The sequence below is a fragment of the Salvelinus sp. IW2-2015 genome, linkage group LG1 (genome assembly GCF_002910315.2).
Source record: "Salvelinus sp. IW2-2015 linkage group LG1, ASM291031v2, whole genome shotgun sequence".
NCBI classification, from domain to species: Eukaryota; Metazoa; Chordata; class Actinopteri; order Salmoniformes; family Salmonidae; genus Salvelinus; species Salvelinus sp. IW2-2015.
The window spans coordinates 12,656,267-12,674,354 of NC_036838.1; the positions used below are offsets into that span (position 1 = coordinate 12,656,267).

The 18,088-nt window shown below is 40.2% G+C and overlaps 1 protein-coding gene across 2 annotated transcripts; it reads right to left on the bottom strand.

Annotated features, from left to right (window-relative positions):
* Positions 1 to 1,438: 1,438 nt before the first annotated feature.
* On the bottom strand, positions 1,439 to 16,897 carry tmem74b (transmembrane protein 74B). 2 transcript variants are annotated; one of them, XR_002877609.1, is made up of 3 exons: positions 16,774 to 16,897; positions 14,372 to 15,274; positions 1,439 to 3,386 (listed from the first exon to the last, which is right to left on the bottom strand). XR_002877609.1 is itself a non-coding variant. In XM_023990449.1 (2 exons), exon 2 carries the CDS (start codon positions 15,211 to 15,213, stop codon positions 14,461 to 14,463), a length of 753 nt encoding a protein of 250 aa, XP_023846217.1. In that variant the 5' UTR covers positions 15,214 to 15,274; positions 16,774 to 16,897; the 3' UTR covers positions 14,344 to 14,460. The 2 variants fall into 2 exon arrangements, 1 of the variants encoding a protein (XP_023846217.1); XM_023990449.1 differs by lacking the exon at positions 1,439 to 3,386 and having other exon boundaries at positions 14,344 to 15,274.
* Between the last annotated feature and the right edge of the window lie 1,191 nt (positions 16,898 to 18,088).

Genomic DNA, 18,088 nt, shown 5'->3' on the forward strand with positions numbered 1-18,088 from the left:
GAATCAAGCTGTCCACTACAGGAGTTAAGCTCCTATGAGCTGTTCTATTTAGCTCGTGCAAGGCTGCTTGTTTAAACTGTTGATCTGAGGCAGTATCAGGTAAAGATGTACTTCCTGCACTTTAAGGGACCTCCAACATCATCATTCAAAATAACAATTATTGGGTCAGTGCAGACAAATACAGCAATTGACAATTGTTTTGCTTAGATGACCTATGATAACCTGGTTGGCTATATTGTAACAATTCATTAACAGTGTGGTTAAGGTTAGGGATATTTTAAAATCACATTTTAAGAATAGAATTGTAGAAATAGGTGGGGTTTAAGACTTTGTGGCTGTGGGAACTAGTGACGACCTGAGTGAAGATAGTTGGCCATGTTGGAAGACCACCGCATTATTCTTCTGACAACAACAGCCAAGTGGCTACCCCAAACTGCATGATAACAGTGCCTAAAACTAGTTGATTCATCACTACGGTCATTTTCTGTAGCGTTTCTGTAGCGTATTCGGCTGCTCTAACAAGGCAGGAAAGACAACGGGAAACACCATTGGTGAAACCAATGAGATGAGACTCAAAAACTGTCAGAAAAGCGAATAAACCTTTTTGCCCGTCAAGACCGGAACCCAGACAGCTGTCAGTAACGGGTCTTTTGCGATAATTTCATCACTCGTAAATCAAGTCTGATTGCGAGTTTAGTGGTTATATTAACTAGGTGTTAACAACAACACTAAATTAGCTAGCTTAGTCTAGCAATTTGCATGTGTTGCATTTTGGGGAAGCTATTTTTAACCATAAAAATTCACCCTCATAAACAAAGAATTACATGCATCTATCATTGCATTTGCAGACTAATGCAAGCCTACTATTCATAATGTAATGGGTATATTAATAGCCTAAATTGACTATCCAATGAGCACGTAGTGGCATAGGCCTATAGGATATATCAGAGACGTTTCTTTCCTTTGCACGGGAAAAAATGTGGCCTTTTGACAAACATTTCATGCAATTCTACTACACTTTATATGTCTGGAGACATTAGCATACTTTTTATATGGTAACCTAGGCCTACTCTGCTGACAATGACAACAGATCAATAAAAACAAACTTGTCTTGAATGCAACCATGTAACGAAGACCTATGTAAAGGGTTCATGACTAGAAGGAATCCAGCTTTTGTCAAATTAACCTCAAAAGTTATTTTTTGCATTTTAGCTAACCCTAACCCTTTTCCTAACCTTAACCTAATTCTCCTAACCGGCTACTTTAATTATCCCAATCTGCTATGACAAAACCTTCTAGACATGACCATGAAAAGGGGAGAACCAAATTGTACAATATGAAGTCCATATAGCCTGGAGGAGGACATTATTGTCAAAAAAAAGTCCAGTGGCACTGATCCAATGATAATTTGTTGAGAACTTTATTCTTAAGACGGAAAAGGTATGGACATTACAGCAAAGGCCTCAGGATAAGACAACCTGCTGTTTTGAATATTGGTTGTTCCAGCCCAACAATATATTTACTCTTTATTTGACACCAAAACAGCTGAATGAATTAAACACAACCAAACAATTATGAGCCCTGATGGTATAGGTGACCTGAAAAAGTGATAATCTAACATCAGGTGGCTTTTAATTTGTTATGTACTGTAGGTTCACCAGCAGACCTCTATCAAGACACCCATGTTGACTGGATTCCCCCTGTGAAAATGAGCAATGGTGCAGCAGCATCAGTTTCTACTTCTATTACTTCATCCTTATCCAGATATGAAAGGAGACATCCCGCAGTTGTACAAGATGGTTGTCATGTGCTGTGCTTTGGTCAATCTGAATGATTCTGTTGTGCCATTTGAGTAGAGGGCACCTTCACCTTGTCGACATGACACATGTGCCCCCTTAAACCGTATGAATATATAACATATATAATAATATAATATGTAATTTAGAACATGTAAAATACTATTGTTTATGTAAACATAGTGTACTTTAATAATAGGCTATATTGTTGTATGGGTGACATTCAAAATATTTTGTGTCTGCTTTTCCTTGCGCCATTGAATAAAATGTATTTCTTATTGCCTAACTTTTCTTCATTTTACAATTCAGACACATTTAACATAGACTATCACAAAAATGACATGTTCTAAGGCAAACCATCTTCATTATCACAGTGGCACCTCCAAGTGCCACTCAGACCTTCTGGGAGAAAAGTGTCGAGCATTGAACTTGGTAGTAGTTGTGTGTATGTTTTAAGATAAGGATTCCATCATCTCCTGCTTCCAGACATCTTAACACCTAGATTGCAAAGGTTGGACTTGCACTAAACAATGTAAAATGTCAGCACAAGGCATGTACAAACTCTAGTATAACGATTAGCCTCATACTTTGTCTTGTGGTATCATTTTTAAATTGAGAACATCTAGCTCAACAATATGTGAGTTAATCTATTCTCGGGTCAGATGCAGAATGTCAATTGGGTGCCTTGCAAACAACCATAAGACTAATGCCATCATACTGTAGGTCAATGGTTCCTAACTCTGGTCCTCAGGTACCCCCAACAGTTCAGTTCTATTGAAGCCCCGGGCAAACAAACCTGATTCAACTTGTGAACTAATCATCAGGCCCTCAATGAGTTGAAGAATTGTGTGTACTGTTGGGAGTACTCAAGGACTGGAGTTGGGGACCACTGCTGTAGGCCTATGGCTACATTGGTGTTGCATACCATAACAAGCTGCAAAATGGCTTCACATGGCTGATATTTGATTGTCACTCTTTTTTTCAGGATAAAACTAATTGGAGAGCTTCAGACTAAACAAAGAGGTACCGTTTGTTCATTTGAGAATACACCACAGAAACAGACAAATTAGAGACATATTCTCTTCCTCTCTTTCTAGCACAATTGTGATCTGTGATTAATTAACATTGACAGTACTTCATCACGAAAAACAAGTTTAAGCACTTCACTTCAAAGAAAGCTTACTTTTATACTTTGAAATATGAAAGTGATCAAACTCATATGTAAAGGTTGGACATCTTAGTAACAAGTAGGCTATTATTACTAAAGCATAATTTCAGGTGAACAAAAGAAAGTCAATACCAGAGGTGGCCAACCTCCTTCCACTGATCCCTGATCTATTGGGTGAGCAGACTTCTGTTCAAGCGATAGCACACTTGATTATCAACTACTTAGTTCTGATAAATTGAATCAGGTGTGTTAGTGCTGGGCTGGAACAGAAGCCTGCACACCCAGCAGGGTTGGCCTGCTCTAGTTGAAATAGCTTTATACATATTGATTTTTAAACTGTATTTTTGTATAGAATTTGCTAATATACAGTAGGTCCCCATAATCCTCTTCATCCACAGACAGTGTTTCACAAGTCTCTGTATCTGAGGACAGAAAACATTACAAAGAATCAGGCTGCATTATACTCAAATTAGACAGCACTGAATATTATGTTGTAATATACAGTCCATTCGGAAAGTATTCAGACACCTTTTTCCACATTTGGTTGCATTAGAGCCTTATTCTAAAATTTATTAAATCATTTTCCCCCCTCAATCTACACACAATAATCCATAATGACTAAGCGAAAACAGGTTTAGAAATGTTTGCAAATGTATAAAAACATTTTTTTTTAAGTACCTTATTTGCAGAAGTATTTAGACCCTTTGCTATGAGACTCGAAATTGAGGTCAGGTGCATCCTGTTTCCATTGATCATCCTTGAGATGTTTCTACAATTTGATAAGAGTCCACCTGTGGTAAATTCAATTGATTGGATATTACTTTGAAAAAGGCACACACCTGTCTATATAAGGTCCCACAGTTGACAGTGCATGTCAGAGCAACAACCAAGCCATGAGGTCGAAGGAATTGTCCACAGAGCTCAGAGACAGGATTCTGTTGAGGCACAGATCTGGGGAATTGTACCAAAACATTTCTTTAGCATTGAAGGTTCCCAAGAACACAGTGGCCTCCATCATTCTTAAAATGATGGAGGCCAAGACTCTTCCTAGAGCTGGCCGCCCCGCCAAACTGAGCAATCGGGGGAGAAAGGCCTTGGTCAGATAGGTGACCAATAACCCATTGGTCACTGACAGAGCTCTGTGGAGATGGCAAAACATTCCAGAAGGACAACCATTTCCGCAGCACTCCACCAATCAGGCCTTTATGGCACTGGCCAGATGGAAGCCACTCCTTAGTAAAAGGTCACGACAGCCCGCTTGGAGCTTGCCAAAAGGTACTTAATGGACTCTCACAGCAGAAACAAGATACTCTGGTCTGAAACCAAGATGGAACTCTCTGGCCAAGCGTCACGTCTGGAGGAAACCTGGCACCATCCATACGGTGAAAGATGGTGGAGGCAACATCATACTGTGGGGATGTTATTCAGCGGCAGTGACTGGGAGACTAGTCAGGATCGAGGGAAATATGAACGGAGCAAAGAGAGATCCTTGATGAAAACCTGCTCCAAAGCGCTCAGGATCTCAGACTGGGACAAAAGGTTCACCTTCCAACAGGACAACGACCCTAAGCACACAGCCAAGACAGGAATGGCTTCGAGACTAGTCTCTGAATGTCCTTGAGTGGACCAGCCAAAGCCCAGACTTTAACCTAACATCTCTGGAGAGACCTGAAAATAGCTGTGGAGCGAGGCTCCCCATACAACCTGACAGAGCTTGAAAGAATTTGCAGAGAAGAAATGGGAGAAACTCCCAAAATACAGGTGTGCCAAGCTTGTAGCGTCATACACAAGAAGACTTAAGGCTGTAATCGCTGCCAAAGGTACTTCAACAAAGTACTGAGTAAAAGGATTGAATACGTGATATTTCAGCTTTTTTATTTATTGCAAAAATTAGATTTGCTTTGTGATTATGGGGTATTGTGAGTACATTGATGAGTGAAAAGAAAAAATGCTGTAACGTAACATAATGTGGAAAAAGTCAAGGGGTCTGAATACTTTCCGAATGCACTACATACAGTTGAAGTCAGAAGTTTACATACACCTTAGCCAAATACATTTAAACTCAGTTTCACAATTCCTGATTTAATCCAAGTAAAAATTCCCTGTTTTAGGTCAGTTAGGATCACCACTTTATTTTAAGAATGTGAAATGTCAGAATGACAGTAGAGAGAATGATTTATTTCAGCTTTTATATTTTTCATCACATTCCCAGTGGGTCAGAAGTTTACATACACTCAATTAGTATTTGGTAGCATTGCCTTTAAATTGTTTAACTTGGGTCAAAGTTTTTGGGTAGCCTTCCACAAGTTTCCCACAATAAGTTGGGTGAATTTTGGCCCATTCCTCCTGACAGAGCTGGTGTATCCGAGTCGGGTTTGTAGGCCTCCTTGCTCGCACACGCTTTTTCAGTTCTGCCCACATATTTTCTATAGGATTGAGGTCAGGGCTTTGTGATGGCCACTCCAATACCTGGACTTTGTTTTCCTTCAGCCATTTTGCCACAACTTTGGAAGTATTCTTGGGGTCATTGTCCATTTGGAAGACCCATTTGCAACCAAGCGTTAACTTCCTGACTGATGTCTTGAGATTCAATATATCCACAACATTTCCCTCCCTCATCATGCCATCTATTTTGTGAAATGTACCAGTTCCTCCTGCAGAAAAGCACCCCCACAACCTGATGCTGCTACCCCCGTGCTTCACGGTTGGGATGGTGTTCTTCGGCTTGCAAGCCTCACCCTTTTTCCTCCAAACATAACGATGGTCATTATGGCCAAACAGTTCTATTTTTGTRTCATCAGACCAGAGGACATTTCTCCAAAAAGTACAATCTTTGTCACCATGTGCAGTTGTAAACCATAGTCTGGCTTTTTTATGGAGGATTTGGAGCAGTGGCTTCTTCCTTGCTGAGCGGCCTTTCAGGTTGTGTTGATATAGGACTCATTTTACGGTGGATATAGATACTTTTGTACCTGTTTCCTCCAGCATCTTCACAAGGTCCTTTGCTGTTGTTCTGGGATTGATTTAAACTTTTCGCACCAGAGTCCATTCACCTCTATGAGACAGAACACGTCTCCTTCCTGAGCGATATGAAGGCTCAGGAAGTGTAAACACCATGGTTCCATGGTGTTTACACTTGCGTACTATTGTTTGTACAGATGAACGTGGTACCTTCAGGTGTTTGGAAATTGCTCCCAAGGATTAACCAGACTTGTGGAGGTCTACCATTTTTTTTATGAGGTCTTGGCTGGTTTCCTTTGATTTTCCCATGATGTCAAGCAAAGAGGCGCTGAAATATATCCACAGGTACACATCCAATTGACTCAAACAATGTCAATTAATCTATCAGAAGCTTCTAAAGCAATGACATCATTTTCTGGAATTTTGTGTGAAGGCACAGTCAACTTAGTGTATGTAAACTTCTGACCCATTGGAATTGTAATACAGTGAGTTATAAGTGAAATAATCTTTCTGTAAACAATTGTTGGAAAAATTACTGGTGTCATGCAAAGTAGATGTCCTAACCGACTTGCATAAACTATAGTTTGTTAACAAGAAATTTGTGGAGTGGAAAAAAAGTTTGACTCCAACCTAAGTTTATGTAAACTTCCGACTTCAACTGTTTACACACTGTCGTTCAAAAGTTTGGGGTCACTTAGAAATGCTCTTGTTTTTGAAAGAAAAGCACATTTCTTGTCCATTAAAATAACATCAAATTGATCAGATATACAGTGTTAACATTGTTAATGTTGTAAATGACTATTGTAGCTGGAAACGGCAGATCTTTTTATGGAATATATACATAGGCGTACAGAGGGCCATTATCAGCAACTATCACTCCTGTGTTACAATGGCAAGTTGTGCTAGCTAATCCAAGTTTATCATAAAAGGCTAATTGATCAATTGAAAACCCTTTTGCAATTATGTTAGCACAGCTGAAAACTATTTTGCTGATTAAAGAAGCAATAAAACTGGTCTTCTTTAGACTAGTTGAGTATCTGGAGCGTCAGCATTTGTGGGTTCGATTATAGCCTCAAATTGGTCAGAAACAAAGCACTTTCTTCCGAAACTCGTCAGTCTTTTCTTGTTCTGAGAAATGAAGGCTATTCCATGCGAGAAGTTGCCAAGAAACTGAACATCTCGTACAACGCTGTGTACTACTCCCTTCACAGAACAGCGCAAACTGGCTCTAACCAGAATAGAAAGAGGAGTGGGAGGCCCCGGTGCACAACTGAGAAAGAGGACAAGTACATTAGAGTGTCTAGTTTGAGAAACAGACGCCTCACAAGTCCTCAACTGTCAGCTTTATTAAATAGTACCCGCAAAACACCAGTCTCAACGTCAACAGCGAAGAGACGACTCCGGGATGCTGGCCTTCTAGGCAGAGTTCCTCTGTCCAGTGTCTGTGTTCTTTTGCCCATCTTAATCTTTTCTTTTTATTGGCCAGTCTGAGATATGGCTTTTTCTTTGTAACTCTGCCTAGGAGGCCAGGATCCCCGAGTCACCTCTTCACTGTTCTAGAGTTAGACATTTAAGCGGAAATTTCTCCGACTTGATTTTCCCTAACGAAAAATGGATATACCCCTACAAAAATATCCTTTAATTATAATCCACATAATGCACGTGTCCTGTTGCTGCAGAATTATTTTCCTGCTGTAGCAAACTGACTCAAATTAAGATCCTACATCTGTAATGGTATTCATGATGTAAGCAGATATGAATGCTCTTTGGCTGGACCCTAACATAAGATGAGCAATTCCTAATTCCACTACACTAAGGGCTAGATTGTAACAGATCCGTGCTAGCAACATCTGCATAGCGGTTGTTTTGGCGGTGTCGGAACTGCATTAGAGCTGTCAAAATCACATGCGGCTCCTTGCGTTACCTTGTCACACACACTGCTATTGGATGAAATGAAACCACACCCAACATTATATCTGACAAATTCCATGCAGCCCCATTAGAAGTTCATGCAACCGTGTTACAAGTTCCAACACTCGAATGCGTGATGTTCTATTGTTTATACCTCAGAAAGTAATCACACCCCTTGACTTTTTCAACATTTTGTTGTGTTACAAAGTAGGAGTGAAATGGATTTAATTGTAATTTTTTGACTACACAAAATACTTTAATGTCAAAGTGGAAGAAATATTCTATGAAAAATAAACACTAATACTGTATGTATCCGGATTATGTATCCAACCCAGAGTCAATACATGTAATAATCACCTTTGGCAGCGATTACAGCCGTGAGTCTTTCTAGGGTAAATCGCTAAGAGCTTTCCACACCTGGATTGTGCAACATTTGACAATTTTTCTTTTCAGATTTTTTTTTTTCAAGATCTGTCAAATTGGTTGTTGATCATTTGTAGACAACCATTCAGGTCTTGGCATAGATTTACAAGCAGATTTAAGTCAAAACTGTAACTCGGCCACTCAGTCACATTCACTCTCTTCTTGGTAAGCAACTCCAATGTAGATTAGGCCTTGTGTTTTAGGTTATTGTCCTGCTGAAACAGGTGAGGACGGCTCATAATAATGGCAGGAATGGAGCGAATACAGTCGTAGCCAAAAGTTTTGATAATGACACAAATATTAATTTCCAAAGTTTGCTGCTTCAGTGTCTAGATATTTTTGTCAATGTTACTATGGAATACTGAAGCATAATTACAAGCATTTCATAAGTGTCAAAGGCTTTTATTGACAATTACATGAAGTTGAAGCAATGAGTCAACATTTGCAGTGTTGACCCTTCTTTTCAAGACCTCTGCAATCTGCCCTGGCATGCGGTCAATTAACTTTTGGGCCACATCCTGACTGATGGCAGCCCATTCTTGCATAATCAATGCTTGGAGTTTGTCAGAATGTGTGGGTTTTTGTTTGCTCACCCGCCTCTTGAGGCGGAGGAGCCACTTAGTTATCACTTTTGCCTTATGGCAAGGTGCTCCATCATGCTGGAAAAGGCATTGTTCGTCACCAAACTGTTCCGGGATGGTTGGGAGAAGTTGCTCTCGGAGGATGTGTTGGTACCATTCTTTATTCATGGCTGTGTTCTTAGGCAAAATTGTGAGTGAGCACACTCCCTTGGCTGAGACGCAACCCCACACATGAATGGTCTCAGGATGCTTTACTGTTGGCATGACACAGAACTAATGGTAGCGCTCAACTTGTCTTCTCCGGACAAGCTTTTTTCCGGATGCCCCAAACAATCGTAAAGGGGATTCATCAGAGAAAATTACTTTACCCCAATCCTCAGCGATCCAATCCCTGTACCTTTTGCAGAATATCAGTCTGTCCCTGAAGTTTTTCCTGGAGAGACGTGGCTTCTTTGCTGCCCTTCTTGACACCAGGCCATCCTCCAAAAGTCTTCACCTCACTGTGCGTGCAGATGCACTCACACCTGCCTGCTGCCATTTCTGAGCAAGCTCTGTACTGGTGGTGCCCCGATCCCGCAGCTGAATCAACTTTAGGAGACGGTCCTGGCGCTTGCTGGACTTTCTTGGGCACCCTGAAGCCTTCTTCACAACAATTGAACCGCTCTCCTTGAAGTTCTTTATGATCCGATAAATGGTTGATTTAGGTGCAATCTTACTGGCAGCAATATCCTTGCCTGTGAAGCCCTTTTTGTGCAAAGCAATGATGACGGCACATGTTTCCTTGCAGTTAATCATGATTGACAGAGGAAGAACAATGATTCCGAGCACCACCCTACTTTTGAAGCTTCCAGTCTGTTATTCGAACTCAATCAGCATGACAGAGTGATCTCCAGCCTTGTGCTCCGCAACACTCACACCTGTGTTAACGAGAGAATCACTGACATGTCAGCTGGTCCTTTTGTGGCAGGGCTGAAATGCAGTGGAAATGTTTTTGGGGGATTCAGTTCATTTGCATGGCAAAGAGGGACTTTGCAATTAATTGCAATTCATCTGATCATTCTTCATAACTTTCTGGAGTATATGCAAATTGCCATCATACAAACTGAGGCAGCAGACTTTGTGAAAATGTATATTTGTGTCATTCTCAAAACTTTTGGCCACGACTGTAGAATGGCAACAAACCATGTGTTTGTATTTGATTCCATTCCGCTGATGCTGCTCCAGCCATTACCATGAGCCCTGTCCTCCTCAATTAAGGTGCCACCAACCTCCTGGGTGCTGAAAGGTGAATTCTCCCAGTGTGTACTGGAAAGCAGACTGAACTGGTCCAGGTTTTCCTCTAGGATTTTGCATGTGCTTGGCTCCATTCCATTTCTTTTTTATGTTGAAAAACTCCCAAGTCACTAACGATTACAAGCATACCCATAACATGATGCAGCCACCACTATCCTTGAAAATATGGAGGTAATGTGTTGTATTGGGTTTGCCTCAAACATAACACTTATAATTTTCAGGACAAAAGGTTAAATGCAATGCCACATTTTTTGCAGTATTACTTTAGTGCCTTGTTTCAAACAGCATGCATGTTTTGGAATATTTGTATTATGTGCAGGCTTCATTCTTTTCACTCTAAATTAGGTTAGTGTTGTGGAATAACTACAATGTTGTTAATCCATCCTCAGATTTCTCCTTTCACAGCCATTAAACTATGTAACTGTTTTAAAGTCACCATTGGCCTCGTGGTAAAATCCCTGAGCGTTTTTCCTCCTCTCCGGCAACTGAGTTAGGAAGGACGCCTGTATCTTTGTAGTGCCTGGGTGTATTGATACACCATCCAAAGTGTAGTCAATAACTTAATTTGTAAAAATGTGTGTAGGCCAGCGACAAAAACAATTCGGAATTTCATACATTTTTAATTCAGGCTGGAAAACAACAATGTGGAAAAAGTCAAGGGGATGTGATTACTTTCTGAAGGCACTTTTAACCCCCCCCCCCCCCCACACACACACACATCTAAAATTAACGTGAAAACATGGCTGTCATTATTTCTATCAAGAGCCTACACTTTATATCGCCGTGTGAACTTCTAACATGGAAGCGATAATAAGAAAGGGAGTGGTTGGTGACACACAAGAGTAGCCACTCACCGATTTGTCAGCTCATACCACAGCTATACCTCTAAACCATCCGCTACGCGGATGTCGGCCAACGCATGTTAAAGCTCGATCTGATTTAATCAGATGCACTAGGGTGCCATGTGGGACATAGCCTCAGAGGGACAAGACACAGGGAGAGACATTCATTACTCTTCTCTGTCAGATATGTTTACTATGCATGTTACTGTAGGGAAAAGCAAAGGTCTTGGACAGCAGCATGTTAGTCAGCTAAACATCCACTGCGCATGCAGTCGCTAGCACAAAAAATCTATGCATTGTCTACTACCAGTGGCAGAGGTTGTTTCCAATTATGATGTTCTGTCCTGTTGTGCAGATGCATTCTAAGAGCTTGCCCCAGTAGAAATTGAGCATATGGAGTGGACACAGTTCTTGATTCTATGATAGTTGGCGAGAATAGTTAGCTTCTCTATCTAATTCATAAAATTCTTTAATTTGAATCTAAATCTATCAATCAATTCACCTCAATGGTCAGTTCTAGGGTTTCTATGTATTATCACAGACCCATAACAATGTGAACAGAAGGAATTACAGTAAAAACCATAGAAATATAATTCCTAGAATGGACAAAACCCCTTTAGACCACAGCAATTTGACTGGATCACTCATGGGTATACACTCAACGTTTTAGTAATTCTATTTCTATGGTGAAAACACCCAAAGGAAAACCATGGGGATCTGACCCAAGGCATCTGTCTGAATTAAACTGGAATAACAGGCAGACATACTCTGTGTACAGAATCCATTATGGATTGCACTCTGCATTCACATTAACTCAATAGTGGTCTTTTTCAGTAGTTATCCCACATTTTCCATTCATGTTTTCTGTTACCACTATAGTATTTGTGTGTCCTGCATTTCAGCAAATGTCCCTTTATCTGCAGCCTACAATAATAGGATCAGGGAGTTTAACTTGTCAGACATGCTAAACCCCAGGCATATGTGCCTTCTAATGCCATTGGGATTTAACTGGTCATCATATTGGCAAGTGGAAAACTAAAAGTAGCCTATACCTGCCCACTCATCTCAATGTCTTCTGACATCCTGACCCTTGATACCATCTTACATGAGATGTGCTCAATAAGTTCATTAAAGGAATAGACCAGCCCTAAGTTGGGGTCGGTCAATTCCATTTCAAATCAGTCAATGGAATTGACCCCAACCCTGAACTAGCCACATAATGGCACTGCACCTACATTGAAAAATTGAAGTATTCAAAAGGATACAAGAAGTATTCAATACACTGTAGAAAGACCCTACCCGTGTTCCACTGCCTCTATCAATCAGATAACCAATTCTATCACAGGACAGTCTTATTTAAATCTACAGATGGCTCTGAATGTTGATATTGTGCTGATAAGCAACAAAAACAGAGTCAACCACAGAGGAAAAATAAAGAGGACACAAGAGATGTAAAGTCGAGAGAGAAGAAACAAATGTTTGTCACATTGAAATTATTCTTAAAAATTGTCATGAGCCATTTGATTTTGAGGCATTGGATTTTGACATTATCTCACAAAATACATATGCAGTTTCAACAGCGTCCTCTTTGTTACTCTTGTACCACCACATGCACTCAGAAATTATTCAGGCCCATTTCGACTTTATCAAAATGTTGTTACATTACAGGCTTATTCTAAAAGGAATTAAATAAATACAAACTCTTCATCAACCTACATAATGACAAAGCGAAAACAGGTTTTTAGAGTTTTTGGCAAATGTATAAAAAATAAAAAACAGAAATAACTTATTTACATAAGTATTCAGAACCTTTGCTATTACACTCGAAATTGAGCTCAGGTGCATCCGGTTTCCATTGTTCATCCTTCATTCTTAAATGGAAGAAGTTTGGAACCACCAAGACTTTTCCTAGAGCTGACTGCCCGGCCAAACTGAGCAATCGGGGCAAAAGGGCCTTGGTCAGGGAGGTGACCAAGAACCCAATGGTCACTCTGACAGAGCTCCAGAGTTCCTCTGTGGAGATGGGAGAACCTTCCAGAAGGACAACCATCTCTGCAGCACTCCACCAATCAGGCCTTTATGGTAGAGTGGCCAGATGGAAGCCACTCCTCAGTAAAGGCACATGACAGCCTGCTTGGAGTTTGCCAAAAGGCAACTAAAGGACTCTCAGACTCTGCATTGTGTCCCGCCACCCCCTCTTTTACGCTACTGCTACTCTCCGTTTATCATATATGCAGTCACTTTAACCATACCTTCATGTACATACTACCTCAATTAGCCTGACTAACGAGTGCCTGTATATAGCCTCGCTACTGTTATTTTTCACAGTCTTTTTATTTCTTTACTTATCTATTGTTCACCTAATACCTATTTTTTACTTAAAAATTGCACTGTTGGTTAGTAAGCATTTCACTGTCAAGTCTACACCTGTTGTATTCGGCGCAAGTGACAAACTTTGATTTGATTTAATATTTATAATACATAAAGGACTTATGTGCTGGTGTTTCACTCGCTGATTTAAAAAAAGAAAGCATGAGAGCAAGAGCGCGAGAGAGAGAAATTCACACCTACACTTCCATTATTAGCTTTAGATGACTGTTTTACCGAATGACTCTGATGTCTTTATAAAGATAAAGGCTATTTTTGTCCAAACAACTGGGATGATTGTGCAGACATCCTCCCCTTAACTTTTACATCAAAATGTGTTGTTTCTAGTTTTCCAAATTTGGTATATATTTCTACATCATTATGAAATAAAATCATCGGTTTTAAAAAGCCTCTAATGCACATCTAAACATTTCACTTGCTTGGATTTTTTTGTTTGTGCTGCTGTATATTCTTACCAATATCATGTTATAATAAAAACCAACAGATTAAGTGGTTCCATTGAGTTGCTACATATTTACCTTGGCTTATTTGCTCACAGGAGCTTGGTATGTTTACAGTGACTAAGTTTAAGGCATATTGTATCCTTACATGATAATAATGTCCCATGTGGCTCAGTTGGTAGGGCATGGCACTTGCAACGCCAGGGTTGTGGGTTTGATTTCCACGGGGGACCAGTACGAACAAATACAAAAATGTATGCACTCTGGATAAGAGTGTCTGCTAAATGACTAAAATGTAATGTGAATAAGATTTGTAGGCCTATACATATTGTACATGTTTTGTTCATTAATGATATGATATCCAGACATACTGTATATTCAATTCTTAAGAGTCTGATAGCCATCTATTTGCAGCATGTCAAGTTAGCCTATTCTATGCATTCCTCAAGGGTGCCCATTGTGCTTTTTATAGCCTATCTATTTCAGTCTCTGATTTGATCCTACATCTAACAATACATGATGTGTATTTCCAAATGTGCTCATATAGTCTTAACCACAGTCGGCTTACCTTGCTGGCTTCACTTTTTTACAAAGCCCGTTAAGCAATGATTACAACCCTTGACATAGGTCTGTGGATAGAAATGTGCTCATATTGTGCTACTCCTGTTGGGTGCCACTATGCACCTGTGATCCATCTGTAGGCCTAGTGGCTAGAGCTGTGGTGCCAGTGTGGCTAAGTTCACATTCAAACAGAGATTCTTCCACCTTGCCAAACTGTCTCATCTGGAGGTGAATCGACCCGTATGTTTTCCTGGGTTGGAAAAATGTCCTCCGGTGGTACAGCTCACCTTTGCATATGGACACCATTAGCAAGATGGACAAGAGCATTCCCCCTAGAGTTAACAGTCCCAGGCCTGCTATGATACACTTGTCGAGGTGCGAGCCCAGTTGTGTGTAGTACATCTCCAGTTTCTCCATCTGACGGGCTGACACCAGATCTGGGTTGACCTTAGCCTCTCGGGGAATGGTGTAGGCAATGACCACCAGTACAATTCCACTCACCAAGAACACCATGGCAAATATGAACCCGTAGTCGAGTGAATGGTTTTTAAAGTCAGTCTCATGTCCCTCAGAGCGGTGTGACAGCTCATCTCGCTGGAAAGGCTGGGGTTGTGACTGATAGCCCCTGTCATTAGACGTGGACCGATGAACACTCGAGCTGTCTGCTCCCTGGTGACTGAACCTCGTCTCGTGCTCCTCGTCCTGATATGACGTGTTCTCGATTCCAGTGCTAGCTACTGTCCGAGGTCTTGACTGGGTAGCTTTTCGAGGAGTTGTAGTGACCTCGCAGGCAGCGGGCTTGTCGCCATCCCCCAATTCACAGAGCTCTACGGCATTCAAAGACTCCATTGAAATTCAGTCGATCTGCTCATGTCATGATTCGGCCACCCTTCTTTATTTAGCCAAATACCTGCAGGAATATTTTAAATTATGAAATAGCATTAACAAGCTGCATAGGCATCATGCATGCGGTGTCTGCCGCTCAAATTTGAATAGTCCGAAATATTTTGTGAAATATAAATACAATTTTAAATCAAATTTTAAGCCATATATATATCTTTATTCAAAAGCGATAAAATAACATGTAGCCAAAACAAAACAACAAAGCGATGAAGTGTGTCAACCTTGGTCATGGAGTGAGACATCCCAACTAGTACATGACCTTCTGAGAACCTTAAGTGGGAATTTCAGCACAATGTTTTCTCATGTTTAAAGTAATGATCTCAAAATGTTTATAGAACATTTAGAAACAACGTTCTTCTGTAGGAATTTCAGTACTTCGGCATAACATTTTCAGCAGGGTTCCTCATGGTTCTATTTAAAGTAATGTTCTCAGAAAATTAAGAAAAGTTTCCATAAAAACATTTGAATGTTATAAGAATGTTATTTAAAAACATATACATTCCATTCTCAGTGTCAACAAAACTCTATCCTCTATCCTGTTGAGTGTGTTCAGGTGTGCTGGCCACACCCATTAATTAGCCACACCTGATTTTAATGAGCGCTTTTTCCCTTTGAAATGGGGTCTGTTTTAATAGACTAAAATGAACAGCTTTGTATGAGTTACAAAAATATGGCATGCTAGCTCCATCCTGGTGTCTCAGTGGATTAATTCCATGGATAGAGGACATAAGATCATAGCTTTGAATCTCACTGACTCTGTACCACAACAAATAAGTGTTTGCATGATTAATTCTAAGCAAATTCATTTCTGTGCTTGGAGTTAAACTAGCAGCGTTATTAAAAGTCTTACCAAAATATGTTCTCAAATTCATATAGAGGCTATCCTTATACTGACATTATGCATCTTAAACACTTCACTCAAGTCACTGATTGTAGGCTATTTATGGGAATGAATGCATCACTCCCACCCTCTAACCTAGAAGGAAGACCATGTAGTGCGACTGGTAACACAGCTGCTCCGATTATCATTAAACTGGGTGGAGAGAGTCAAGGCTTCAAAAAACGTTGATATGTTAACAAGAACAGCCTTTTCATTATCAGCTCAGCCTACAATTAGCAGATTATCTACCAGTTTGATAAGGGTCTAGCTGTGACAATATATGCTACATATACCTAGAACAGTGGGCTACTGACACATTTTTATATGATTTACATTTCATGAAATACCTTCTATTTCAGCCCATGATAGGGGTTTAATCGTTTTTAAAAACAGCGCAAAATCAACCCTGGCATGACCTTCATTCCCATCACAAAAACGTAGCCTATGTATTGGATTAAATTAGGTATTTTGACCGGTAGCATATCTATATCTAAGTATCAATCAATTAAAGAGGACTATTCAACAAGAACCGCATACCCTACAATAATATTACAACAAACATCCTATCCAAAAAAAGACAGCCTACTCTATTGATATATCAATATTAAACACAAAAATGGACCTACCCCCAAGCGTTGACGCTCCAGTGATAAGATGTTGTAGTGCAAAGATGCCGGTTGTTTCGAGGGGGACCGAAAGACTTCGAGAGCAACTGGCCATGCGCAAACAAACGGTGCCGTGAAATTGGTGGTTGAAATGGAGCGCATCGCTTCAGCAGGTTGTGGAGCTGCCAGTAATGACATTAAAAACGTAACCTGCACTATGGGGGGTGATATGTGCCAGAATTAAGCCTAGTCAACCATACAACCACGTGGCTGTCCATTGAACTTCTGACTGACTTGACATGATACCAACGCCTTACTAACATCTGTGTGCAACTAACATGCATATTAATTAAATCTCAACCATAAATGTTAGACATTTACAGTTTTTCCCGTGCATTCCGACATTCCGAAGTAGCCACCTTGAGCTATAGTGTAGCCTACGGCTTGTGTATTTCCTGTTATCGCTATCCTGTTATCGCTAATTGCCTAGAAAAGATGATGTCCAATCTATAGGTAATCTGTCTAACACCTCATGGTATGTTATCTTATCTCGCTGTATACCGATCTAAATGTTGTTAGCCAATCACAGACTCTGTTGTTACCAGTTCCCAGTAACCTACATCAGATAACCAATAAGAGTTGTGTCCATGGCTTTCAGTCAAATAGAGGTGTTCATAGGTGTTCCCAGAGGGTCCGTGCTATTCAGGATTGTTGGGATATCCCTCCCTCAATCAGCTATACATATAAAATGGTTAAGTTTAATGTTAGTTAAGAGTTATAGTTTAGGGTTTAGCATTCAGGGTAGGGACGTCCAAAGGAATCTGGATTGCAGTGACCGTTCATAGAGTGAGAGAAGGGCATGTTATTTGAGAGCTCGGCGGCGACACAGACATTCATTTGTTTGTTTTTTTACAAGCGGGCAGAAGCGATTTTCGAAAGTGTCTGCCCCAGATAATTATTTTCAACGTCTCTAAGGAAACTATCAAGATCTCCCTGATCCAATTGAGTAGTAAGTAGGCTATATTTAAGTTGTGATATCGATAGGAAATATAGGCCTACTGTGTTGATATTTAGGCCTACTGTGTTGATAAGGCAATTTTGGTTAATTTGAAAATAATTACTTTTTGTTGAAAACGAGTTTATAACCTATTGTCGAAAGCACTTAGGCAATATTATTTACTGTGTCGATAGGGGAGTAGGCTAGTGTACAATAATAATGCAATAATTTGATGTGCTAGTATTATTTATTTCATGGATTAATTAAATTGTAACAGAAAATATGTGGCCTGTTTCAGGAAACTAGGCGTATGTCACAGGTCACTACTTCACAGAGAGC

Excerpts from the sequence above, each read along its gene's own strand:
- tmem74b (XM_023990449.1), bottom strand. The coding sequence starts at position 15,213 with ATGGAGTCTTTGAATGCCGTAGAGCTCTGTGAATTGGGGGATGGCGAC.